The 27,402-nt window shown below is 40.6% G+C and overlaps 1 protein-coding gene across 3 annotated transcripts in view; it reads right to left on the bottom strand.

Moving 5' to 3' along the window:
* The window catches only part of DPYSL3 (dihydropyrimidinase like 3), a 79,939-nt gene that overhangs the window by 33,644 nt on the left and 18,893 nt on the right, over positions 1 to 27,402 (bottom strand). The window contains exon 1 of one of the 3 annotated variants that reach the window (XM_044454131.1): positions 16,747 to 16,980. The exons of 1 other annotated variant lie outside the window; for it this stretch is intronic. In XM_044454131.1, the coding sequence (XP_044310066.1) occupies positions 16,747 to 16,788 (42 nt within the window). In that variant the 5' untranslated portion in view covers positions 16,789 to 16,980. Of the gene's footprint in view, positions 1 to 13,461; positions 16,689 to 16,746; positions 16,981 to 27,402 lie in introns of those variants that run through there. One more of the 3 variants, XM_044454132.1, reaches the window with a different exon arrangement.

Below are 27,402 nucleotides of genomic sequence, written 5' to 3'. Positions count from 1 at the left end.
TTGCTCATGACATCTGGTGGCATAGATGGGCGGGTTATGTGAATGCCCAGATGACCATCTGAAGAACAACAGTTACAGGTAAGCAATCTGTCTTTCTTCTTTGTGGCCTCCGTGTATCACACCCACACCCACACGGGTGATTAGCAAACTGACCTATTCCTGGATGGTGAGTAGGCTTGTCATTGGAGTATCAGCGAGAGGACTGATCACCTGAACATGTGATCAGCCCTGATTTGAACATCAAGGTGGTACTGCTTAGCAAAAGAGCAAAATGGTGTTGATTATGTCCCACCTTGCACAGGTCTGGTAATGGGATACCTGCATGCAATGCTGTCAAAGTCACTACTGCTCGAATCAAGTGTGCTTTCAGCTGCACCAGGAGTTGCAGTTCTGACAGTCCGTGAACCAATGAAACTGTCCACTGAAAGTCTTTCACTGAAAGGCTGTCCCTTTGCATTGCTTTCTTAGTGAACAAAAAGTATGGAAATCTGAAGAAAAGATTCTGTTCTGGAGTGTTAGACCACCAGTGCTCTACACATGTCCAAGGTATGCAATGTAGACTCCACTGAGCCGGATGTTGATGGGAAAAAAGCAACCAAAGCAATGTCCCGGTAAGAATGAAAAAAATGATACCACCTTTGGGAAGAAAAAAAGGATCTAGATACAACACCACTTTGTCCTGATGAAAGACAGGCATGAAGTATCTATCCGTAGAACACAGAGTTCACTGGAGTATCAGGCAGATCTAAATGTCACTGGGAATGCCACCTTCCATGACAAAAGATGAGATGGATTGTTGCAAGGGGTTCAAATGATTTCCTCATTAGAGCTTGCAAAATCACAGACAAGCTCCAAGACAGCATCAGCAATCGAGTAGGTGGGAGAGTGTTCCTTAGTCCCTTTAAGAAGTGCCTACTCATCGGACGTGAAAAAGCTGATGAGCCTTGAATTTCTTGGAAAAAGAAAATGGTTGCTAGGTGAATTCTCACAGACAATGCCTTTAATCCACACTGAAGCAGGATGACCAGGTAGAGGAAGAGCTCTTGGGATTGAAGCCTTTGGTGCTGGCAAAGGTAAAGCTTTCCACTTCACCACAGACGATTTCCTGTTCTCTGCTTTTGAGGCTACCTCTAGAATGAAATTCAATTGTACATGAAGAAGTGTGTGCACCCTAGGGATGGAAACTCCATGCTGTTAAGATGGAGGGTGTTGACAACCAGGTGAAGGATCCTCTCCTGATCCCGAGATCAGGTCTGATATCAGCATAAGCCAGATGTAGTTTCTCTTGGACATATTCAGTAGCCTGGTAAACCAAGGATGCCTTGGCCACCAGGCGATCCAAGGCATCCCACGGAACATACACATTTACTCGCAATTATCAGAGGAAATGCAGGAAAAAAGTAAAACAGAGTCTAGATCCAGCATAGCAGGAATGCATCTCCCAGAGCGCTCCTGCCCTCAGTCCTCCCACTCTCTCCTGTCCTGAAGATTTTGTGCAGAGTCTCTGAGTCCATCTGCCACTTGAAGATGCCAAGTTTCCTTTTGCTCCACGAGCCCACTAGGCTTTTTTCACTACAAGCAACTCAAGGTAGTTTATGTGCTTGTGCAAGCTTCCAACTTGTTCTATGTTCCTTTTATCTGCAGTGAACCATAGACAAACAGGGAGGCATCTGCTGTGATTGTAAATGATGGCTTGGGACTAAGGGAGAGTATTCCCTTGGAAAGGCTGGCACACTGTGTCCTTCAGGCAAGACTGGATCGGATCGTAGCAGGCATCCAGAGTCACCACCATGGATGGCTGACTGCAAGACTGAAGGTTGCATCCACAGCTGATGTGGTTGCATCTGAAGCCTGGCCAGGAAAATACTGAGACAGTCACTGCCATGAGTATGAGAAGCCAATTAATCTGGAGGATCAGTCTTCAGGACCAAGGAAATGGTGGGAGCTCCTCCCTCTTAGGTTCCTTTGGGTGGTGAGGTGGGAGAGGGAGTGCTAGACCACCAAAATGCTCTTAGCTATTGAATCTTCCCAGCAACAGACTCCATGCATGCACAGGGCCCATATGGGTACTGCACAGAGACCATGAAGAAAAAAGTAAATTACCATTATATGTTATTTAGTATATACAAAAGCAGCACAGTATCTGCCTAGGTCGTCTGAAGAGCCATCACCTCTTTTTATATAATATCTCATGAGTTGATAGCAGCAGTGCTAGATACCAAAATGATCTGGTGCTCTGACCTTGAAATGCACAAATATTCACATACTAATTTATATATGTTCTAGGTTGTGTGTGTTTTAAAGGGACTCTAACTCCTAAGGAAACCTTATCTGTAAAAACTGATATATGGCCAGGAGCAAAGAGAACATCTGATTTCAGGGGGGGAAGTCTTCATGCAGAAAGAACAGGCAGGAGAGGGAACAGTGGTACACATAAGCAAAAAGCCAGATAACCCAGGGGATCAGATGCAACAAGACTGTCAGGACCTCTGTAACTTTATGAACTGAACAAATACCCATGACCAGCAGGATGGTGGGGCAGTTGGGGCTCCAAATGAAGATTCAAGGGTCCAGCCCTGAAGGGGGGGGGCACCCCCTAACTTCAACTGTAACTGAAAATAATATTCTAAGAGGAGATACCAATTTAAGAAACTATAGGGTTTATCCAATCCTGGCAGACCACCACTAATATAGCAGCCTCTTTCCTTCAGCTGCCCTACATACATCTCAACTCTGCTACAGAGGATTGTGGGGCATAGGAAGCTTCTGGGGGAGGGGAAATTCTGTTTAAATTTCACCTGCTGTCTCAAGGAACATACACATATGATTGAGTACATTCATAAGCTGTTGAATTTTGAAATTTTATTTATGAAAGCTGTTTCTATAACATTCTTGAGTTTCCAAATTCTACAGAATATCCAAACTATGTTTGATTTGATTTCTGCATTCTACCAACGCATTTCCACTTAACTAGAACTCTCCTTTCTGAAAATTGAATGGAATTGTCAAATCACTGATAATTTGTTTGACAAATAGCTTTTTTCTTTTCAACTAGAAATGTGAAGGCTTGGGGCAGGGGCAGAACCCAGGACAATTCTGGTGGGGAAACAATTCCTCCAAAGTAATACAAAAAGCCCTAGGAATACCCTGATCACAATGTTTTTATTCCTGAATGTTTCCATCCCTCCGCCCACCCTCCATTTTGTCAGCTTTCCCCTCAATACTTTTCCTTTCCCTTTTGCTGTCTTATTTTGTTCTCTTAGTTTGCCATAGAAGGAAGAGACACATTCAGACAAATGCAATCCACAGATTCAAAGGCGTACAGGCAAGTTCTAATGTACCCACACAATTCTGTGCAAGCCAGTGTTTCATCATTCACTTTGATGGCAGGCAACGTTCCACACATATTCTGGCACTGAAGTGAATGGAACAGATCCTCCTTACAAGGAGCTCTATGTGCACTTTGAAGTTGCAGGAATTTTGGATGAAGGCCAACGTGTTTATGTTGGGAAAAGGTCAGTTTAGGTTAACTGTGGAAATAAACTTCCTAAAAATCTCCTAGGAATGTTGAACGATTGTTTCTGTTTTAGCTATTTACATCATTCAAGGTAGTTCTAAAACTAGAGTTTTACAGAGAAACTAACTTTGTCTCCATTTCCTTTTTTCAATTGGAGTGAATCATGAAAAGCTGCAACTTAGCAAGGAAAAGCTTCCTGCATTCTATCATGTATATTAAGAATGAACTCAAGAACTTAGTTATGGCAGTTATATAGCCAAAAGGGGGCTACTGAAGACAGATGGGGAGGTATCAGCATGTTCAAAGGGGTTACCCTGGTTTGTAGCAGCAAACAAACAAAACAAAGCTCTCATTCTCCAAAAGAGAGAACCCCCAAGGGAAAACCTTTTGCTCTCAACATGGCCCAATTCAAGCTAAGAATGCTCAGTGACCAAATAATATTGTGTCTTAAACGGGTGGAAAGAGAGAAAATTAAGCTGAAGGGGAGGGGGAATGAAATGGAATGCCCAATACAAAGTGCATGGGGAGTTCAACTTTAAAACAACAAGAACAACAATACTTCACACAATTTCAATGCAGTTAAAACCAGAATATCTAAATTAAGCTTCCCTTCTCAAGTCTCTGAAAGTGGTCTTTGTTTTCTTTTGAAATGTCTGCTGTGTCAGACTTAAGCTGTGGGATTCTTTCGTCAAATGAGATCCACAACAGAGAAGTCCTGCCCTTCGTCCAAAGCAAGTTCCCATATGACTATCTTAACAGCCAGCAGGAGGCATACGGCAAGAAATGGACTTATGGTTGCATAAAGGCAAATGATTGCAGAATGTGTAATGAAAAGTAAAGGTACACGTATCTTTTGTTACATCCAAGCCCATTCTGTTTCAGACAAAAAACAATTTCAAACCCTCATTAACAACTTTGATATTCACTGGTAGTTTGTGTACGGCTAAACTAATTCTTTTTGTGTAAATGCACAGCCAGCAGTTTTTAAAATCCTGTAAGAATCAATTTCACATGCACAAAATTATTCTAGACTACAGAAATATTATAAACCCACACATGAACCTTTGGTTAATTTCTCAGCTGCCCTCAGTGTCAAAGCTGCTTTCAGCTATGGGGTTGGTGGTTGCTTTTCAGTACTGCCTAAACATCTCCATTAAGTAAGAAGCATTAGAGAGAAGGAGCTTGGGATTGCTACTTTTCCAAATACTTCAAGTCTGGTTGGTATTATAAGGGAACTCCCAGCTAAAGAAGTGATCTCACCTTTTCTATCCCCATGACATCTACTTCTATGACCAACTCTCCTCTTTCAAAAAAAAGCAGGCAAAATATGAAATAGTTCCAGTTCATAATTGTTCCACTGGAAGCAGTTCAGATATTTCCTCCCACTATTTTCAAACAAGTACTTCCTTTCCCACACACATGTACCATGTCCACCAGTTTCTTACATTACCATAAAAAGACTAATATGTACTTTTTCAGTTGAAAGGTGTACAGTCTCCAAATATGAAGCTAGTGAACACCCAGTGAATTATCTGACACGATAATCCCCTTCTATCAGCAAACCAATTCTTAACAAAATTCAACCAGTTTCTATTCTAGACAGAAAGTTCCCCAAAACTCCCAAGAAAATAAAATTAGGAATTATGGGAAATGCTGGCTATAATAAAGGGAAAATGTGCAGTTCCAAAGACAATTTTGTAAGCAGAATTTAGTAAGAGTGGACAATTGTAAAGAATTAAAAATTATGGGAAATACAATAGTGATAATATATCAGTCTTCCAAACCAACTTTTGTTGTTGCTTTAATGCTGGTTCTGTTACAGTTTTAAAAAAATTCTTCTAGATTGAAGTGATTACTTACACCATACAACACAGTCACACTCAGAGACTCCCAACAGATCTCAACAGAAACCCATTTTTTCTGGTAGAAGCCTGCCTGACAGTAACTGAAGAACATGTTTGGGAAATGAAGGTCTGTGTGTACTTCTCACACTGCCACCCTACCCTCCTTTCCTGCTGGATGCAGGTTACTTGTGTTTGAATTTCAATTCTTTCCAAGAATTCAAAGACAAAAGTACCTGATAATATATCCTAAACAAACAAAAATAGAAGAAAGATACATAATGCATTTAGAAGTAGCTTGATTGTCATCTATATTGTTGGAACAAAAATATGCAGGTTTTTAAATGTTCTCTTTATTACCGAGATGACAATTCCAGTGTGCTTAATGGTGCTAATGACTCCAGTAGTTTCATCTGTACAGCACTACACCAGATCATGAGCAAGTAGTCCCCAATTAAGGCTTGCATTATAATCATTTGTGCCTGGACCCAGTGCCAGACAGGCTCAGCATCTGAATAAGAAAGAGGAAGGTCAACATCAGCTCCCAGCCATTAGCTGAGAGGCAGGAAAAGGAGAGCGCATACAGTGACATCATGTCTGTTTTGGCACAGAAGGTTCTGGATGCATTCAAATGTAAGGGGAACTAAAGAGGAAACTGAAACACTTATCAGGAAATGGGCCTGACTAATGCAAAGGCTTTTGCAAGCTTAGCAAGAGCTCCCAGATCATTACAATAAACACACTGTTCATCCTGCCAAAGCTCCCTTGCACTTCCCCACACCCAACCACATCTTCCTGCCAACCTCAGTGTTAGGCTGCATCATTAGCCACTGTTAGCCTCAGGGAAATTTTATCTGCAAGGTACAGACCATGGAAGGAAATCACTATCATGGAGTCATAACAAAAGCATTAAGAATCCAGGTTCTTGGATTTTCTTCTGGAATTCTGGCAGAGATCCCAGGGCTTCTCTATTACCTTCTCTGAATACCTCTGTAAAATGCAGATGAATTTCTATTGTGATAAGAAACCTTGCTGTTTCTGAATTCTTACACAAAGGATATCTTACAAGTCACATTTCCTTCTACAGAATGAAAAAACAAATAAGACTAACCAAGTATGTCATATTTTCCATGGACTATCAGCAGACTAACCTGGCTACCCCTACAAGTTTCTACGGGAAGAGGTATCAGTACTGCTTAACTGTCACAGCAAGATCAATAAGACAGATGACTTATTGTAGGGCATACCATACCTTTTCTGCCCTACACACACACACACACACACACACACACACACACACGGAAACTTGAAAGCAACACTTACTTATGAGAAAATTGTATGTATGCAATAGTAATATGCAGATTTCTTTCGGTTCAGACTGAGTGCTCAGAGGTGAGGTGTAGTTTGGAAGCCCTTCATTGTTAGATACAAGTATAAATTGCTACCATTAATGTGATGAACAGCATGGCTACCTTTGCCTTTGTGGCAGATTCACAAGGCAAGTTAACCAAGCAAACATCCACACAGACAAACAAGTCTGCATAAATTTGAAAAGGAAGCCCTAGTTGTAGATGTGTGAATTAGCCCCAAGAAAAGACACAGAAAAAGTTCCTGCACATCTGGTAGTTTCCTTAAGAAAATAGCTGGTGTCTTAAAAAAAAAAAAAAACTGGTAAAGAGAAATGTGCCACCATTATGCTCCAAACCAGTACATTAAAAATAGTTTTCTGTTATATTGCTACTTCCCCACAAAATAATCTTAGTTTCTAATTAAAATCTGAATTGGTCCAAATATGTTAAAAATCTACACACACACACCAAACTGGATATGATATTAAACACTTAAATTTTAATCGATTTTAAAACATGCTCTTCTATGTAAAATATGAACAATGAACATAAAATGACAACTTTCAAGTTCAAGAAATGAAGTATGACTCAATAAATAACACATATTCCAGTTATCATTATGTAAATAAACTATGCAAATTTTGGTGTCAACAGAAGGGCATTTTCCCTTTTCCACATGAAGAAACACTTGTTCTGCACAGTAATTACCAACCCTTCTATCTGGAAAGTTGTCAAGTAAGTAATCATGTTTCATGCCCTTGCATATTTACAGAAAACACCAAACAGAAATTCCAGGTCGCTTTCCTGTCTTCAAACAATTACAAATTCTTTTGTGCAAAAGAACTTGGGCTACATTGAACACAGGTTTGAGATTATGCCTAGAAATAGCGTAGAGGCTCTGCTTTGTTGTTAAGTGGTATGTTTTAATTGTTAAAGTTCCAAGTGGCATAATAATAAATTAGCAAAACTGGAAACTTGATGGAATGCACTCATTTAAAATTGGCTGTATAGATCAAGAACACGAATGATTGCTTGGAGCAGCGTGAATTGAATTTAAATTGTTGGTAGAATATCAGTAAGACAACGTTATCAACTTTAAATCAGTGATTTCAATCACAACTCTGATTCACATTTCTTCCTGCTTATTTCCTGAAATATATATGCTGTGAGCAATCATATGTCTTCTGTAAATTCAGGTGTCTTATCCCCAGGCTATGCCAATGACCTGGCTCACAGGACACAGCAATCACCGTAATCAGTCACGGTGAGTTCTTGTGTCAAGCAAATCTAGTATGGTTTCTACAGGGTAGGGCTAATTTTATTTTATTTTTTTCACAAACAAGCCACTTTGAGAATCTACAACTATTTCAAGGTTGTTATTACCAATGGTGGCTTGTCATGTTGTATCAACCCAGCAAGGCAATTTTATCATGGTTTGCTGGGAATGGCTAAAGAGTTGCCCAGACAGAGTGGCAAAAAGCCCTGCTTTCACTTGGGATTTCACTCATGCTGCTACCATCTTCCCTTATCCCTTCACAATGCCCTCTGTCTCATGTTCCTAAAAACTGTGAATATCAAGGTGTGACAGCAGCAACTGGAGGGTGAAAGCAAGTAGAAAAGGGAGTAGGGAGCCAGATGTAGCTAAAAGGAAGATGCTTTGCTAGTGTGTGTTCTTACTACACTGTGAAGTGCAGCTGTTCATTAGTCAAAGCTAGCAATGGAGAAAGATGACAAGCAGAAAGGGAAGTGATAAGCAAAAAGAGGGTGGAGGGAAGGAACTGTGCAAGAAGATACTCTTACTATAGCGTAAAATGAAGTGTTTTACTAGTGGGAGTAAGCAGTGGATTGGGGAGCCAAAAGTTGCTGGTGAGAAGCCTCTTTGAGAGTGCTGCTCTTACATCAACCTACAGTGACAAGGCCTTTAAGCAGGCAAGCTCCAAAATGGAAAATGAAATATGGAATTGATCAAGGCATTGACAAGGGAGTGATTTCAGTATGTGGGGTTAAATATCAGCGAGTCAGTCCTGCCCTATAGTGCAACAAAAGCTGCATTCATAAGGCCTCTAAAAATTAATTCCATTTGGCCATCTGATGGCTGCGCGGTCCCAAGGGAAACTCTCAATCCTGAGTTTCCTGAGTTTCCCTTGGGGCCTGGCAACCAACTGCAAAAGCTTGCTGATGCAGGACTAGACGCAGTAAGGAGTTCTGCCACAAAGGTACCTGTGCTGGTTGACAGGAGGGCTGAGAGAGAATGGGGGTGGGCGTTGGGAACAAGCCCCAGCAAGCATCATTGTTTGTCAGCGGTATCATGGGTTGTTTAGCAGACAACAGTCCATAGTGACTTATTAACAGAGTGACTTAGCATGATTGGTGAACCAGCCCACCAAGTACTGATCACAATTCACTGATCGCCGCCTTTTCCTTTGAAATGAAGTCATCACAGCACCAAAACCCAGAAGTTTAGCACAAATGTTGTAACACTTTGCTTTTTTCTCCATGGGAAAGTATTTGAAAAACAGAGTTGGAAGGAATCTCGGAATCTCTGTAAAACCTCTGCTCAGGGCAGGGAGATATATTCTGCATACATTTTCAATTAAAAGGCATCTAAGGCTTGTTTGTGTAGTTCAAGCTAGAGACCTGTTATGTTATGAACTTTACAAAGCATAATAATCAGGGTAAAATATTAGTAGTGGAAGGGTTGGATGCCTTCTCTACTAGAAACTCATACCTAGGAGACAGTTCTATTTGATAGTTCTACAAACATAAACACTGGGGAGAAATAGACTGCATCTCCAGCATTAGAACTTAGAACAAGAAGTTTTTATCTTTTTTTCCCAGCCTGATTTCAGGTCCATTCCTCATTTTTGAAGGATTTTGGTGGATTCTCAGGACTTCATATCAAAAAAATCTATGAAAAACAGATGAACTACATCTTTTGGATAACAGTTTTGGATAAGAGACCCAAATAAATCAAATAATTGGAGAATCTCCATAACTTGTATATCCTGTCTCCTACATTACATTTTCATGGATTCTTAGGTCTGAGTCCCAAAAGGTCTGAGTCCCAAAAGTACATTCATGTGTCGAAGTATCAGATAATCTACCATTAAATCATTTTAAGATTTGCATAACACGCTCTCTCTCTCTCCTCCCTCCCCAACCCTGCAATCCCACTCCATGAAAATCACTTTTCAATTGGAAAGTGCATAATATTCCACATAACCATTCCGTACCATGGAAAAAGCTGGCCAGAGAATGGTCTCACAGTGATGTGGAACTTTAGCAAGTTTGGCCATGTGAATTAATTGGATAGATCACTGTCTTGCAACCATACGCTAGCTGCTCTGGGATGTGTATATTAAATTACACAGCCTTATCTACCATCATACAAGGTGGATTTGATTTAAATCACTAGTCACTAAGACTAGATTTATATCATGGTTTTCTACATAATTTGCATGCATGCTAGGTAGAGGAACATTTCCTCTACCTAGCATGCACTTCCTTATTTCCAAATTGGGTCTCTTTTATGGTCTGCTGCCATTATAGGTTTTCTCCTCCAGGGAAAGAATAATATGATATAAACTTCAGGCTACACACAAAAAGATCCAAAGTCTTGTGCAGTATTCTGCTTTTCACTTTCATTTTTACTGCTTGCCCCTTCCTTCCTCCTCACACCTCACTTCTTGTGCAGATCTATTCCACTTCCAAAAATCTTCTATTTGCTGAGTTTTTTGAAACTTAGCACTTATGAAGCAGTGGACTGATTCTGTGTACACATATTTGCAAAGAAACAAAGGAATTAAGGTCTTTTCTCAATTTTGTATGTTTATTTTACAACATTTTCATTGTGAAGAAGAGGCATGTGATCTCTGCAGACAAAAATTCACAGTTTTGAAACCTGTGATAATATCTTCTAGATAGAAAAATTGCCCACTAAGCATACAAAAACCTCTGGAAGAACATGGCATTGTGAATTCATTTACCAACAAATTTAAACATTGCATGAATATATAGCCTCATGCTACATAGTTAAAAACTAATCCTTATTTCATGATGAATAACCTTTGGACTAGAGTGTATCTTAAACAGAAAATTATCTTTATATGGATTTTTCCTCAAAAAGCATTTTATTTTAAAAATTCAATTTAAATCAAAGAAATTCAATTTTAATATTAAAAATCTGATTTTTAATTTAAAAATATTTTATTCATCCTGCCATCATGTATTACTTTTAAAAAACTGGATAATGCTCAGATATATTTCTGTGTACAATTCCAACTTCTCTGAAGCACAGATCACCTGATGTGTTGACATTAGCTAGGCACATGCTTCAAGATTCTTCTCAGAAAAGAAACAGATGCATTCAGTCAGAGAGATAGTACATTCCATATTTAAAATTCACAAGGCATGCTGCTTGGAAACTGACCAGGGATTTAAATGGCATTTCTCTTACTGAACGAAATGTTACAAAAGTACTGTAATGTTAACTATACCTCTCTGTCTTCAAGAGAACAGTACTGCTGTTCTCTTACACACAAAGTCAGTGCAAATGCCGCCATCCTTGGGAACTGTGCAGGCAACTAAATGTTGCTGTGCAGTGACTCAGGCACCTATCATGTGCTCCCCTGCTGGTGTGATTACTACTGGAAAACTGAACTCTTGAGTGCCCAGTGGAAACTGGGCTATAGCTCATCCGCTTATAATGGCCACGCCCTCTATAGCAGGGTTCTTGACCTTTTTGGACCTATGGGCTCATTTGGAAATTTGAGAAACTGCTGTGGACACCACCACAAAATGTCCAATCAGTGGATTGTTGTTTTGGCACCTGCCTGACACATCTGTGGATTTTAACATGCATTGTGTTCAGCAAAACCTTTTATTTTATGTCTCTTTGGACAGTGCCTCTTTAATAAAGGGGTGTCCAATTCAGCAAACCACTTATTCAGTGCAATACAGCTAATGCTCCCTTTTTCAACACATTTTGGAATAGCCCAGTAGTTGCTTCTTTCAGCAAGGATATTCTTACACGGATAAATTTTGTACTAGAACAGTCTTTAATATTCACCGATGTATGCACTCCTTTAACTTATTTACCCGCTTCATGAAAATTAACAAATAGAAGGAATTCTATAGAACAAACAGATTATTTGTGCCCTTGTTATGGTTGGCCTGGAGTGGTCCACTGAACCAAACCATGCTGACTACATTTTACCTATGTCCAAGGGCAGACACCTCCCTTTTGTAAGCAGCTGCAGCTCTCTGCTTAAGCAAAAAGCCAGGTCACCTGCTGCTGGCATTGCTATACAGATGATTTGGCTGAGAGGATCTGTAGGCCAAGTGTGCCATTTAGCCAAGCTATTCAATCGTAAACTCTCCACATATTTCAATAATAAAAATCTTGCAGTGCCCACCTCAGAACTGGAAATGAACTATTACCTGACAATTGACAGATATTAACCAAACCAAGTAGGGAAAACCAGATAAAGGGGCCAGAAGAACTTTGTCCCATAGTTTGCATTTAAGAAACCAGCAAGACAGCTTAATGCAGGGAACTGCTAGATGGATGGAAAATTTGCCTTTCCTTTGTTCTTTGCTACTGATCTGCTACTTCAAATGCCTACTGCTTTGTGCACTGAAACTGATTTGTCTCATTTTTGTGTGCTCAGAACCTAACCAACCTTTTTTTCATACTGTATCTTTTATACTGGAAACAATCTATAATTCCATCCTTTTCATACATGAAATCTTAGTATTTTACCCTGTTTTCACCAAAACATGGATAGCCTGTCTTGGGGTGAAAGCAGGGAGGCTCACAAGAGGCACATCACATGTCTGGGTCATACTGCTCTGTTTCATGTAAAGCCTGCGATCTGGCTATGTTCTTCCAAGGACAAAGGTGGACAGCAAAGAAACCCAACACAGGACCACATAGGGTCAGTCATTCTCAAGGGCCCAAGAAGTACCTGGAAACCAGACAGGCAAGGTTCCCTTTATTCTTGGTTGTAGCAGCTGATCCCAGCAGATACTGCTGCTCCAGACCTTGCATCTTTAGATGGGATTCTATGCAGAAGTAAGGTTGCCACACAGCTAAAACACAGATCTTACACTTATCTCCCTTAATATAGTAGGCGGAGAACCTTACTTTTGAAATATGAAAGGGTAGAATATAGACATCAACCCATTCAGCTTTTCAGTCCACTGTTCCTGAAGCCTATGTATAGCTTCCAGAAAGTTATATCCATTTTATATAAATCCATGTACATATATATCAAAAACTGGAAAATAAAAAAATAAGAATCTAGGGTATCTATGGGCTCCATGTTGGGATCCACACTAACAGAGGGACCCACCATCTCTACCCCCATAGCATCGTTTTATACACAGAGGTATATTATGGAGATAGGAGATGTCTAATATACACCAAGAAGAGAGTAAGGGCGGTCTAAAAGCCAAAGCACAGAGCTGACACTTTATATTTGGACATTGTTCTGCCAAAAATAGAAATGACAACATTCAATGAACCCTCTGAACAGGATGAAACACAAAATATTCCAAATTCAAAGTGATTGAATCTGGTCCTAACACTGTATGCAATATTCAGTAACTGCCTTGAGTGCTGTCATTTTAACTAGCAAGATTTTTAGGTTTTTTTTTTTTAAATACATAGCAGTGATGGTTGTGCTAGTTTAGTTCTGAAATAGACACTTCAGAGCATGTTACATGAATACTGCTAATATAATCTTTGTCTCACCTAAAAGTGCCGGATTTTCCCCATCAAATCTTCAATATTGCCATCACCATAGATAATCACAGGCTCAGGTAACAGGCTCAGGCTAGCTCCTTCTATTCAACTCCTCCTGTGCAGCCACTTCACTGTCTTCCTCATTACAGATGTAGAGGAGCCATACCGTTCATATAACCACAGTGACAGAGTCCACAGAACATGTCGGAAGTACAGCCGCTGCTCAGAAATGCCAGCATGAAACAGTGTCTCTCCCATCTGCATTTCATCAAATTGCTTTTCAACAATAAACAAGATCAAAATTTTGCACAGGCTTTGAAGTGTGTCTTAGTGTGCTTGAGAGTCAATCAAATAACACTTTTATTCCCCAAGATTTTGCCTTAGTCATAATGGACAATCATAAATAGCAATGCTTGCCTTTAGGTAAAAGCTTCACACATATAATCAGGCTATACTACCTGTGGAAGTATACCTTTACTTTATACCAACACTGACTGCCAGCAGTGGCATTTATTACCAGCAATGACAACAATGGGACTTTAGTTAATGACCCAGCTGATCATTGTTCTTCTACCTTAGAATGCATTTTCTGGGTATCAGGTGTTTTTCCCACAGTGCTGCAATCACGTGGTCGTCAACCTGCCAAATCAGAAAAAAATTGGGCTGTGCACAGCCAGCATTGTTCACATTTGGCAATTAATGCCCTGAGCATATTGATTAGGAGCCACCCGACATCCTTTCCCATTTACTTCTAGTTGCATGCTGAAGTGTACAATGGGATCAAGAGACACACCCTACAGATTGCAGGGGGGACAGATCCTTTTGAGAAGTGGGTGCTGCATCACACCTAATAAAGCAATTTCTGAGTGCCTGGTCTGCAGAGGAATTACATCTTGAATGTTGATGAAGGAATACTCCCACAAATGTGCAATTTTCCATTACTTTTCTATTACTGGATCATGCAGTCAATATGTTGTACATAACCGCTAAGTATATAACAATATCAGGGTACACAGGAAAAAGCCATTTTCCAGCTTACATGATCAGAAACTGTTTTTTAAAATAACATAATTCAACACAGTGCTGCTGAGAATGAGAGATAATTCTAAAAAGCATAGTATCATCTTCTCAGAAAGTCTATTTATTTTCAGTGTTTCTAACCCAACATTTTCAATCAGTCATAGCACATAAAGCAATGTAAAACAGCATCAATAAAAGAACCACAGTAAAATTGCAAAAACTAGATTCACAGAGCAAAAGATTCCACAGAGCAGTGGGCATGTACCAGAGATGGCCAACATACGAGCTCCAAACATAAGGGTTGGTGACCAAGCCCCCTGATGCAGCTGGACTTCCTGCTGTTTCAAAGAAAGCATTGGATATGCTGAATACCAAGGTAGGTGTGGCCATTCTGCACAGAACCCCAGAGAAGCAAAACTGCTGCAGTCAGGTGCAGTAGCACAAAAGAAAACAGTATCATAGGATTTAGCTAATGTAGGTCACCCCAAAAGAGAAGAAAATGCACCATTTTTATATGGCTACTGCACAATATTGCTCTTGGCACCTGCCTACCTAAGCTCCTTAGGGCTGTATTATTATGATAACTGGTTTAAATATTAAAAGGATTGGTTCCCAATGGGTTTAACTTGAGATATTAAATAAAATAAACAATGTTAAAAGCAAATAATTCATTATTCTACAAAATGGAGAAGTGCGAAGTAAGGTATTGTCTATGTCTACTCTATTCTATGATTAGTCCCAAGTGTCTGGACTGGGATCCTCAGGATATCAAACCTTAACAGAAAAATGTCTGACTCAAGAAGGAACAAAAATAAATGAATGAATAAAGGAATAAATGGTTTTTCTGACAAGGAAAAAAATGGCTTCTTTGGTTAAGGATAGCTCCTTTATTTAGGGTCACAGGTAGCGAAATATGCTTCATACACCACAACAAGAATTAATGATTTTCAATTTTATAAGAATGTTTTAAAATGAAGAAATTAGTAAGTCAAAGAAATGGTTCAACCAAAAGATGATTTGTAAATCCCAACAAAAACTGAAACATTCTGGGAAATTATAAGCCTGCTAAACAGGTAGACTTAGAAAACATTGTATCTGCCAAGCTTCTTTTTTCCCTCCCTCTCTCCCTCCCTCCCTCTGTGTGCTTGGTTGTGCTTCCTTTGTTTGCCTCAAAGATGGAGTAGCCACCCGTTCCCCCAATGCATACCCTATCCCACAAAAGATTTCATTAAAATGCATTGGAGACAAAGCACAGCTGCACTCCTTGCATCTGAAACCAGCAACAATAAACCCCAGGCCTATTAAAGACTGAGGGGTACCCCCATTGCAAAGCATTTCACTGCATCAAGAATAAATCAGGGTGGAGTATGAAGCCACTGGAAATGCATCTGCACGGTACACACCAAGAAAGATGCAAAATACTGAAATTTTGCACACAATTTCATTTTCAGGCTCTCCATCAGATACCTTTTCTTCCATGGTAACAAACAACCCCTGCCCCCTATTCAGATGCAGGGGGGGAGGAATCCTTTTTTTGTACTTGTTTGTATATCAAGGCTTTCACTTTCACAGGGGAATCATTTCTCTGTTTCCCTACCCGAGTCAAGGCACATGACGCACCCAAATATGCAGCAAACAAAACTATGCAGTAGGCAACTTGAGCATACCGGTGCTCCTGCTTAAAAAAGAGTGGTGATACAACCAAAAAAAGGGGGGAGAGGAAGAATCACAAGCGGTCTGCTTTAAAAGTCAGCCTGACTCGGTCAGATCAGCTCCTCCCAGAAAGACAGGGTCTCTTCAAAGCATGAAAAAAGTGATCAAACATCCTGAACTGAATGAGGAGGAGGAACACACACTCCCACTAAGCAGGTTTGAAAAACAGAATGTCACGAAATCCACACTATTCTCCACAGACGTGGTTGAAAAGGGAATTTGATCGCTGTTTTGCACAAAGGTTTGCTAAACAATAATTTAACAGCATGAGACAATGGAGATTCTTACACCCTTTAATTGCGCAGATTAACAAAAATCCAAGATTTGCCTACATGGAGTCCTCCCCGCATGCACCACCGCCCTTTCTGCAAACTGACTAGCTATATAATATTCCTCTTCATAAACATACAAAACCTCTAAACCAATTATGCACCAACTTCTTATGAAACAGAGTGAAGCAGCGGGTATATGGTGGGGTGGAGTAAACGAATACAAAACAAATTAACGGTCGTGCATAAATAGCAAGAGCCGGGGTGTGGGGAGAGGCATTAAGCTACTCACCGTTATCCTGGGGATGTTTTTCTTGCCCTGGTAACCAGACATGATGCGTGGTTGTTCTTGCAGGGGCAGAACTGGCTCCTACCCTCCAACCCAGGAGCAACACCAGCTTGCAAAGAAGCTCAAGCTCAGGTGAAACAAATGGTGCTTCCTTCCTCTCCTCTTCTTCCCCTCGTCTTGCCCCCTCCCTCTTGTTTCGCACAATAGTAAATCCTCTCCCTCCCTCCTCTTTTACCAATGACAGCTGGGACCCTGTAAGACAAGAATGGCTGATGAGACGACTCCTCCCTTCTACTTCTTCCCAGTCTCGCTTTCTGTGTATTGATTTCTCTCTGCTTGTTTCATTTGCCTCACCCACTGTGCTGCTGTCACTGCAGTAAGGCATGACAGCCGCTAGAGGGTAGCAGTGGAAAGATTCCAGCCATCGATATGCAAAGAGCCTGACGAAGCAGTCTGGAAGCCCTTGCCCCAGAATGTAGCAGTTCCCACAGTAGCTAAGGCATAGCACGGACAAAGCAAGGGGACAGTTAGATGTTGGACACCAATGTTCAAGAGTCTACAGTTGCAAGAAAGAGGCAGTGTTTTAGGAAGTAGTCCCCCTAAATGCACAGCTGGAACTGAACAGGTCAATTTCATCTCTCTGTGCTACAGTGGAATTCTAGTTTGTTTCCAGTATGAAACAGATGGCTTAAAAGAAATGTACATAACCAGAAGGTAGAAGACAAATTTCCATGTGGAAGGACGCAGTAAGAACCACTACTCAACAGAAGGCTGTTAAGCCAGTCCCCTTATTTACCCATATTCAACATTGTTTCTCTCTAGTAGGAAAGTCTCCCCAAAAGCCCTGCTAACATTTTGAATTTATGTATTCAGTTTATAAACCTCCACCTACTTAGCATTGCTATCCAAAAATCTTGCAGTCCTCATAGCTACAGAACTACACTTAAATCGTAACACATTTCAACCTCATTTCACTGGAAACAGCTGTCTGAGGAAACCGTGGGTGGGGGGGTTTTGTTTCTGTTTTGTTTGTTGTTGTTGTGTTGCACTCATCAGGAAAACTGCATGGAAAGGGCAAAGCACACTAATAGGCTTGCAAAATATTTTGATACTACAACTCTATTTGAAAACACCCGGCTACAACATATTTTTGTGAAGGTTTACTTGAACATTAAATCTGTCTTTCAGGACTCTTGATTTTTCTATGGAAATATTAGATAGATCTCTCCGTGGCCATATTTGATTCTATGGGCAAGATGAGTTCTATGAAAGCAATCTATTTATGCAAAGCTGAGAACAACATCAGTAAAAAACCAAAGTTTCCCATCAAGACTTCTAGCTTATAAATGTTTTCTTCTGAAGAGTTTTACAATGTAGTTTGTTGGTTTAAGATAGTTGATCTGGTTTGTGAATCACTGAGCTTCATACCTGGTGTGAGATAATCTTCATTTGTATAACAGATCTATGGGCAAAGCATCTATTGCATAAGGTGGGGGTACTGATTTGCTCAACATGACAACCAATGATTAAAAGTCAACAGTTGATTGTTACATCACGCAAACCCAGCCCAGGAAACCCTTGATGAGAACCCAAGGGATGTTCTTGTGTTTGTTTTACTCATGGAGGGCTGCCATATTGTCTAAACCCAAACAAACTTGCCCACTTTCAGTGGAGTCCTAAGGCCAGAGACCCACTTGGCAAGAGCAGCAGTTGCTGACAAAGACTCGTTCCTATGAACATATTACACCTCTCTCTTGGACTTCAGGCTGCATTCAAGGTCTTGACTATGACATATAAAAGCTTAAATGGCTTGGGTCCACATTATCTTAGGGAGCGTCTTACTCCACATATTCATGCCCATCGTTTAAGGTCATCAATGGCAGCTCTGCTATGAGTTTCTCCCCCAAAGGAGGTTAAGGGGGAGGCTGCAAGGAGGGGGGCCTTTCTGTGCTGGCACCCCAAGCATGGAATGCGTTACCTTCAGAGATGCGTCAGGTGCCTACTCTGCTGAGCTTTAGGCTCCAGACAGAAACTCTTCTTCTCTGGCACACCTCTGGCACCACTTAGATTATTTTTGCATCAATTCGCTCCAGTTTTAATTTACTAACTTAAGTTTTATTCTTGTTTATTAATATGTTATTTTATCTTTTGTATTTTAATTGCATTATTTTATTCATATTACCTATTGCTAATTTTATTGTAATGGCTGCCCCAAGACTGTGTTTAAATCCCAGGCTTTAAACAAATTTGAGAAAGAGAGAGCCCGCCAGCCCTTGCCACCGTTCCCAAGCGAGCCCTGGTCACTGCCATGGCCACCTACATGCCAAAGCAGCACTCGAGGAAGTTGCTGGCATTTGCTTCTCTCATTCTCCACCATGATGTGGAGCTGCTTTTGGCTTAAAATGGCCCTTTACACTCCCACTCCAGAGATGACAAAATCTGCCTTGACAACCAGTTTTCCTGATGCCTGTGCTGGCAGCTTTAAGCTGCTCCTTCAAAGTGCACCAGCAGCACACTGGAGGAGCTTCCCAGGGCTGACCAACACTTGGTTTAATTTCTGTGCATACAGACATGCACAAAACAATGCATTTTTTGTAAAATTTCTCGGATAATTTTGCACACATTCACATTCATTTGGGAGCCAAATCACCCTACTGGGGTTTCTAGCCTCAGCTGGGGCAATACAGGTGTGTGTGTGTGTGGGGGGCTATTCTCTTCCTCCCCTCACTTTCTCTTGACAGCTTGCCATAGGCAAGTCGCCCATTTAAAGCAAAGGACCAGGCAATCTTCTGAAAAGAAAGGGGTGTTGTGGTACAAGTACGCTACTTTCCCAGCAAGATCTAAATCTTTTTCAGGTTCCCTCCTATAGTCGCCATGAAAAAGACAAAGTTTCCCTTTGTCAAGAGTTTCTGTTGGCTCTGAGAAAAGTAGCTGTCATAACTTAGGATTCCTTAAAAATGGGGGTTTGTGGTCAAAGTGGGTGAAATTTTACTGGAGCATAGTTCTGATCATGTCCCAGCTAAAAATCTTGCACTCCTCCTTAAAAATTCCTTTTGAGAGACTCCCAAAATCTGACAGATCCTTAAACAATTTTAGGTACATACCAGAACTACTACTATAAGAAGCCAAGGCTTTAACGGCAGGCCTCGAGTCAGGCTTGGCGCTAGCCAGGACTATACTTGTTGAACACATGGAGTCCTTAATTGAAGCCCCATCAGCTACACCCAGTAGAACTTACATGGATTCTACACTGCACCAAACTGAACATGGAAAGAGCCACTTGCCCTTATATTTGTAGCACAAGCAAAAACATTTGCCACTTAGGCAGTTACTATGGGATCCCCCACTGTATGTATGTATGTATGTATGTATGTATGTTTATTTATTTATTTATTTATTTAGAAAGCTTCTATGCCGCCCCATTCGCCGAAGCCTCGGGGCAGCTCACAACAATAAATAAATAATAACAATATAAAAACAATATAATTGGAGACATCCTGGCCAAAGATGCAAAATAAATAAATAATATTAGCAATTAAAATGATGTTTAAATAAAAAGGTCTTCGCCTGGCGCCGAAAAAACAAATAACGATGGCACCAGGCGGACCTCTCTGGGGAGCGCATTCCATAGATTGAGTAGTAAAGCAAGTTAAATTACTGATTAAGCCAATATGTAAATTCTAAAGCAACTCTTGTTTCTCAGGGTGGATCCAGGATCTGCTTTCTGTTAAGAGGAAGGAATCTTCTGTGAAAGGAAGGGTCCTGCTCATTGACGGTCCCTCTCCTATATTTTTGGGAACCCTCTTCCCTTACACTACAGCTCACTCCATTCTCCTGACATGTTATAGCATTTTCAGGAGGTTGGAGGAGCTGCTGTAAGAAGCAGGGAATGCTTATTTCTATTAGTACAGTTGATCCAGCTTAAATCTCAATCCAACTACCAGTGACTACTCAATTTGATAAATATACAGTGAAGTATTCTCACCTTCATACTTTCAGATCTCATCCTTACTTCAACCTTTGAATCAATGCAAAGAGCTAAGAGAATACAAGCATACAAGCAAGTTCTTTTTATGGGCCTTTAATATATTTTAATTATCCTGCTACCTTCTGCCACACAGTCTCTCCCTATAATTTCCACTTTTTATTCTTGCTCTGCCTTTGGATCCTTTCTTTTTCATGCATTTCTTCTGACATGCCATGGGAAAGCCAATACTGGAACATTAAAAGTGAGCCAATGAAATCCATCAAAATTTGCAAGAGAACAGCTTAGAAACTGGGAACTAAGAGAATTCCTCCTCCTCTTCTCTTGGAGTTGGAGCAGGTTGAAGGTTTGTCAAATACAGAAAGACACAGAACAGCACTAAATTAAATATATAGCCAGAGCCTACCAGGGAATCTTAGTGACCTGCAGACTGGCCTTCCTTTCGAGATTATTACAAAGGTAAAACCTCTCACTCATGTGCCCCAATCTTTTATGAAAATTTACTATTTCTGCAATATTGCAAGTTCAACCACATCCCTTTAATGAAGAGCTTTAGGCTTCCTCATACACAGGTGCTCCACTAAAAGCCATGACATTTCAATAATAAACCATTATTTTCTGCACAATAGCACAGAGGAGAGACAAAATCATATAAATAATTTGGGCGTAATAAACAGAAAAAGAATGGTGCTACCTTGTACCCCCTTCCCCAGGCTTTGTGGTTACAGATGCCATTCCTCCCCACCTCCCATTCAGCATGCAAAGAGGCTTGTTTCACATAGCTAGACAAGGAGGACTCAGTGTGGACTGTGTTGCTTTCAGACCATTAATGTGCCACAAGTAGTTACAGCCAGGATTTAGATTTCAGCTAGATCAATGGAGCTGGCAGAAATGGATATTCTCATGCCGTTTTTTCCAGGTTAACTTTCTAAGTCTTGCAGATGGGGTAAGCTGTGGAGAGAGAAGGGGAATCTCCTAGTATTGGGCAGAAGGACTTTCCATGAGCACATAAAGCAAATCCTGGATCCAATACACGTAATGTGGATAAATGGGCACGCAGCCTAAAGTCTTTATTTTCTCAATAGTAGTACATTGGGTCCAGCTAAAAATTCGGAAGTAGTTAACAACTGAGACTGGCCAGGTTTGCATGGTATAGTAAGTCACCCTAACCATAATTAGTCCAACAGATGATTGTGCATATCACAGGTGTGCAAAGTTCCCACTCCCTTTTGGCAACACAACAGTCACTGATTATGGCTCCACCACCTTGAGTGCCACTTGGGCACTTAGAGAATGTCTGTCAGTGGTACTTGCTTGGGAACTGTTCAGCAGGAATGCCAAAGGCATTTTGCCGCTCTCACCAAGTGGCTTTCTCATGGCTGGGTTTGACCAGCAATGGCTCGGGTTGTGTGGATTTGGGGAATGTGACAACCCATCATGGGTCAAGCAAACCCAGCTACAAGCTAAGCCTGTCAGACAATGATATTTTTGAAGTGAAATGATAACTTGTACACTCCACATCACTGGTGAGGACATTCCATCTTCAACTATAATGAACAAAAAGATTGACTCACAGCATGTAGCTGAGATGTTCATACAACTTTTTGCAAATTCTGTGTAGAAAAGAGACTGAGTACAAGAAAGACAAAGTAGTTTTTTTATACATTTTGACAAACGTTAGTATTATTTTATGATTTTGGGAAGAACAATCAAATGCTACAATCAAGTGCTACATCCTATGCCTACACTTACAGCTGAAAAGATGCCCAAATGAATCAAGGCATCTGAAGTCACTGCAATGTGAGCCAAGAAGGGGGTACTGTAAGATTTCTGTCACCTCAATGGAGTCACCACCTTGCCAAGACAGTAATTGGGTTTGCTTTCCCACTGTAACAATTCAGTTTCCTAAAAGGATCGAAGGATGGGAAAAAGATTGAAAACCAAGATATTCCTACTATACCCCCCCTAGTTCCATATATAAAGATGTATATATCCCCCCAGTTCCAATATAAAGATCTGAGTAAAAATAAAATGACTGTCACTTTATTGCATCATTCAGAGGCATACTAACAGGTTGCTGCATCAAATGTGCAATTTCCCAGTTTAGAACTGGAAGAGTCATGGGTGGAACCACATCTTGGAGATCACAGTTGGATGATGAGTATCAGCAAATAACATTTTCCTGTTTGTTTGCTTTTTAAAACCATTTCCAGGAAAGCAAATTGGATTTTTTTTGTTTGTTTCTGTCATTCTTTTTCTCCAACAATCCATAGCAACTGTTCTCTTTCATTCACACAAACATACAGATTTCTAAGGACCACAATTCACACGAATCATTTTTCTGCCACCCATGTATATAGTATGCCAGTCATTCTCTCCAACAATCAGAGCTGCAACTGGACCAGCACTAACACACACAGCGAGATTCTAAGACATGCATCCTCAGAGATGCAGCCTTTGGTTAAGACTGAGTGTTGCATGTAATGAGTCTGTGGTTTCAAAAGACTACAAGCTATCTGCCATACAGAAGTTGCATACAAATTCATCGTCATGACAGGTACCATAGGTAGACAGTGAGCTGCTCTGAAGTATTTGGCAGATAATTTCCTCAATGCCAACACACACAAAATGGCCAAAAGCATGGTATTCAAACATATGGCGAGCCCTGATCCTACACAGCTTATGCAAAAATATGAGCAAATATACTGAAAGTACATCGGGCTACAACAGACACAAACACCATACAGATGGACATACAGTTTCATACAAGTTTTTTGAGGTCTACTTCCTTCATTTTATTTAGTATGAAGCAATCACCAAAAAGATGCAGTATTAAGCAATTTTCACATGCTTTCTAGTTCATGGAATATGAACCTTAAAAGTGGTTCTATTAATGGAAGCATCCTCCATAGGATTACTATAATCATAGTCCTGAACACAGTCTCAAAGACCTTTCCACTAGTTGATTTTATACTGCATGGCTTGGACTCCTGCAGAGCTATATGATGATGGTTATTACTGAAAAAGGGAAAGGAAAACCATTAAAGTTTGTGGAGGTTACATCCACAATGTATGCAGCCATGACTGTCAAACAGAACCTACATGTAAAAGAAAAATGTACAGACACCAAATACTAGGGGCAAATCAGTAGAAGATTGCCGTTAATATCAGGTTCTGTATGAGAACTTCCAAATGACTCTACCTGGCTACTTAGCAAAATGCATCCTCTTGCTGCATTACTTGTAAGCTTTTTTCAAAGATTGCAAAGACCATATGCAGAACATATGTTATTCAGATTACACCTTCTTAAGACTGTTGTAGATCCAACTATTTTTCTCTTGTTCAAAAAGTTGATATAAAACATTGCCATGTGTCTTGTCTAGTGTTTTGTTGTTCTCCAAGACTTACTGGAACTGAATGCTGAGATTTATTATACTTATGCTATCTCAAGGGAATGCTGCTTGGAAAATAATATATAGCATGATGGCTAGGAACTTAATATATTTGTTCATCAGTAAGCATGCTGAGAACTAACAGCTCTAATTTGTACAATTCTAATGCTACACAGAAACCATGGGCCAATTCACAAGGACTCAGGTCCTGCCTATCCACCTGCCAACATTAGTATAACACTGCTACTCTTTATGAGCAACTTTCCATTTATGCAATAAAATTTTTGCACGTGCTAAGTAAAAGGTTTTCTATAAGCAGAATATTGTAGGACACCATCCATGTCCTCTGGTATTCACTTAAAGAAGTTCATATTACTTACAAAGCTGCAGAGGAAGACACTCAGTGAATAGTGTATTGACCTCCAAACTGTTGCTGGAACTTACTGTCGCTAACAAATACTCCAATGGTTCTGACTGGTTTATACGTACAGTTGTCCCTACAAAATTATACTACCATCATTAACATCATGATCATAATGTTAATCATAATTAAATATAAAACTAAAATGTACATAGGAAGACTATCCATGAGCAAGTAGAAGAATGTACATGCCTCCCACTATAAAGCAGCAAAACCTAACACTGTAGTAACTTCAAAAATGGATTCGGTTAATTGATGATCAGTATATAGGATGGACATGTGGGATAGGCATGTGACTTTAAAGTTTAATCACTCTGGGAACATGATCAAAATGATCCAAAATTGTTCGCAGACAAAGGTAAAAAAACTGTATGGATAGAGACTAGTACAGGTAGTCCCTGGGTTACAGACAAGCTCTATTCCTGAGAACATCCTTAAGTGAAATTTGTATGTAAGTCTTAGTATGTCTTTCTGTGCATATTAACATGCTTAGGAAGCACTTCCATATTCACTAAATTATCTTACACAGCATAATAATAAGAACAATAATAATATGTTAATAATAAAGTAACTAGAGGTACTGAAGAGAAATACAATCTGTATGCATGTGTGTAGGTATACAGTATTGTACAAAACAACAAAACAGTTTAGAAAATTATTTCAAATCAGTGTCATATAGAGTTAAGCTATCATTTTTGCATAAATTGTAAAAAGATCATGAATATGAATCATTCTGAGCACTTTAAAGTACTGTATGTACTATATCTGGGGACTATCTGTACAACAACTCATGTCTGTGAGACATTTGTAATGCAAACAAGTCAGGATTTGCCACACAGGCTCCTGGGTTTTCCTGGTTATCTAAGTGACAAGAATGTGCAACTGCTAAGACATGCTGAATAGAACAAAGGGGAATTAGGCCAAGGGTTTTTAAAATGGTGCAAGGACTCAGGGAGGTGGAAAAAGTGGGGAAGATGCAAAGGAAAAAGAACAAGAATGTAACAGGAGTAATGAAAAGCTAAACAGTATGAAGCTAAAACAGGAGTAATAAAATGCTCAGGAGGGGTGGTCAGGAAAAACAACTGTAAAAAAGTCAAAACTAGAAGAAAAGGGTAGTATGCCTGAAAAGGAACCTGCTGGCTCACTAGGAAGACAAAGAACTTAAACAGATGACTGGTTCCTAGGAAAAGTAGGAAAGACCAGACAGTAGCTAAGAGAGATGCCAAAGTGATTTGAGAAAGGAGTTCGGCAAGGCTGTATACTGTCGCCATGCCTATTTAACTTATATGCAGAGCACATCATGAGAAAGGCGGGCCTAGATGAATCACAAGTTTGAATTAAGATTGCCGGGAGAAATATCAACAACCTCAGATATGCAGATGATACCACTCGAATGGCAGAAAGTGAAGGGGAATTAAAGAGCCTCTTGATGCGGGTGAAAGAGGACAGTGCAAAAGTTGGTTGAAACTCAACATTTAAGAAAACTAAGATCATGGCATCTGGTTCTATTATTTCCTGGCAAATAGATGGGGAAAAAATGGAGGTAATGACAGATTTTATTTTCCTGGGCTCCAAGATCACTGAAGACGGGGACTGCAGCCAAGAAATTAAAAGACGCTTGCTCCTTGGGAGGAAAGTTATGGCAAATCTAGAAAGCATACTAAAAAGCAGAGATATCACCCTGCCAACAAAAGTGCGTATAGTCAAGGCTATGGTTTTCCCAGTTGAAATGTTTAGCTGTGAGAGTTGGACCATAAGGAAGGCTGAGTGCTGAAGAATTGAGGTGTTTGAATTGTGGTGCTGGAGAAGACTCCTGCGAGTCCCTTGGACTGCAAGGAGATCAAACCAGTCAGTCTTAGAGGAGATCAACCCTGACTGCTCTTTAGAAGGCCAGATTCTTAAGATGAAACTCAAATACTTTGGCCACCTAATGAGAAGGAAGGACTCCCTGGAGAAGAGCCTAATGCTGGGAACAATAGATGGCAAAAGAAGAAGGGGACGACAGACAATGAGGTGGCTAGATGGAGTCACTGAAGCAGTTGGCGTGAGCTTAAGCGGACTCCGAGGGATGGTGGCAGGCAAGAAGGCTGGGAGGAGTGTTGTCCATGGGGATGCGATGGGTCAGACGTGTCTTCGCAACTAACAGCAACAACAAAGACACAGCCATTTTTGTGGCAAATTTGGTAATATGTCATCCTGACCCTACAAGTTCTTACAGGTAGTTTACTTCATGGTGTAAGCCAGCGGTTCTCAAACTTTTTCAACAGGGGGCCAGTTGAAAGGTGGCAGGCACAGGCTGGTGAGGTGGGGGTGCCCGTGGACACAGGTTGGTGAGGTGGCAGTGGTGGTGTGCGTGCATGTGCAGCGAGGTAGTGGCGGGCGCATGGCAAGGAAGTGGCGGGCAGGTGGGCGGGGCGAGGCAGCAGCTCGCTCGCTCGCTCAGAGATTTCCGAGCGAGTCCAAAACAATCTCCGAGCGAGCAAGCCACCCCCTCGCCGCACATGTGGCGAGGCAGGCAGCAGCGTGCGCAGGCACAGGGAGTCCAAAACCTCTGAGGCAGGCCGGATAAATGGGCATGGAGGTCCGGATCTGGCCCGTGGGCCGTAGTTTGAGGACCCATGGTATAAGCAGTCTTTCTGATCTTGTCAGAACTTATCCGTATCACCCAAATGGCATGCAGGTTAGTCCTTATATTGCTCAGTGAGCCTCCATCCTGGTCCATCAGAGACTAATCTGTACTACCTGTAATTCATCCTGATTCTATGACTATTTACCAATATTCTTCCAGGCCACATTGCTTTATCCTAAGAATACGTACAGAATAACCTAAGAGGTGGCTCTGATAATGCAACAACAATGAT

Source organism: Varanus komodoensis, unplaced genomic scaffold, assembly GCF_004798865.1.
Source record: "Varanus komodoensis strain SLA01 unplaced genomic scaffold, ASM479886v1 scaffold7_3, whole genome shotgun sequence".
NCBI classification, from domain to species: domain Eukaryota; kingdom Metazoa; phylum Chordata; class Lepidosauria; order Squamata; family Varanidae; genus Varanus; species Varanus komodoensis.
This window is presented reverse-complemented; position numbering and strand designations above follow the sequence as displayed.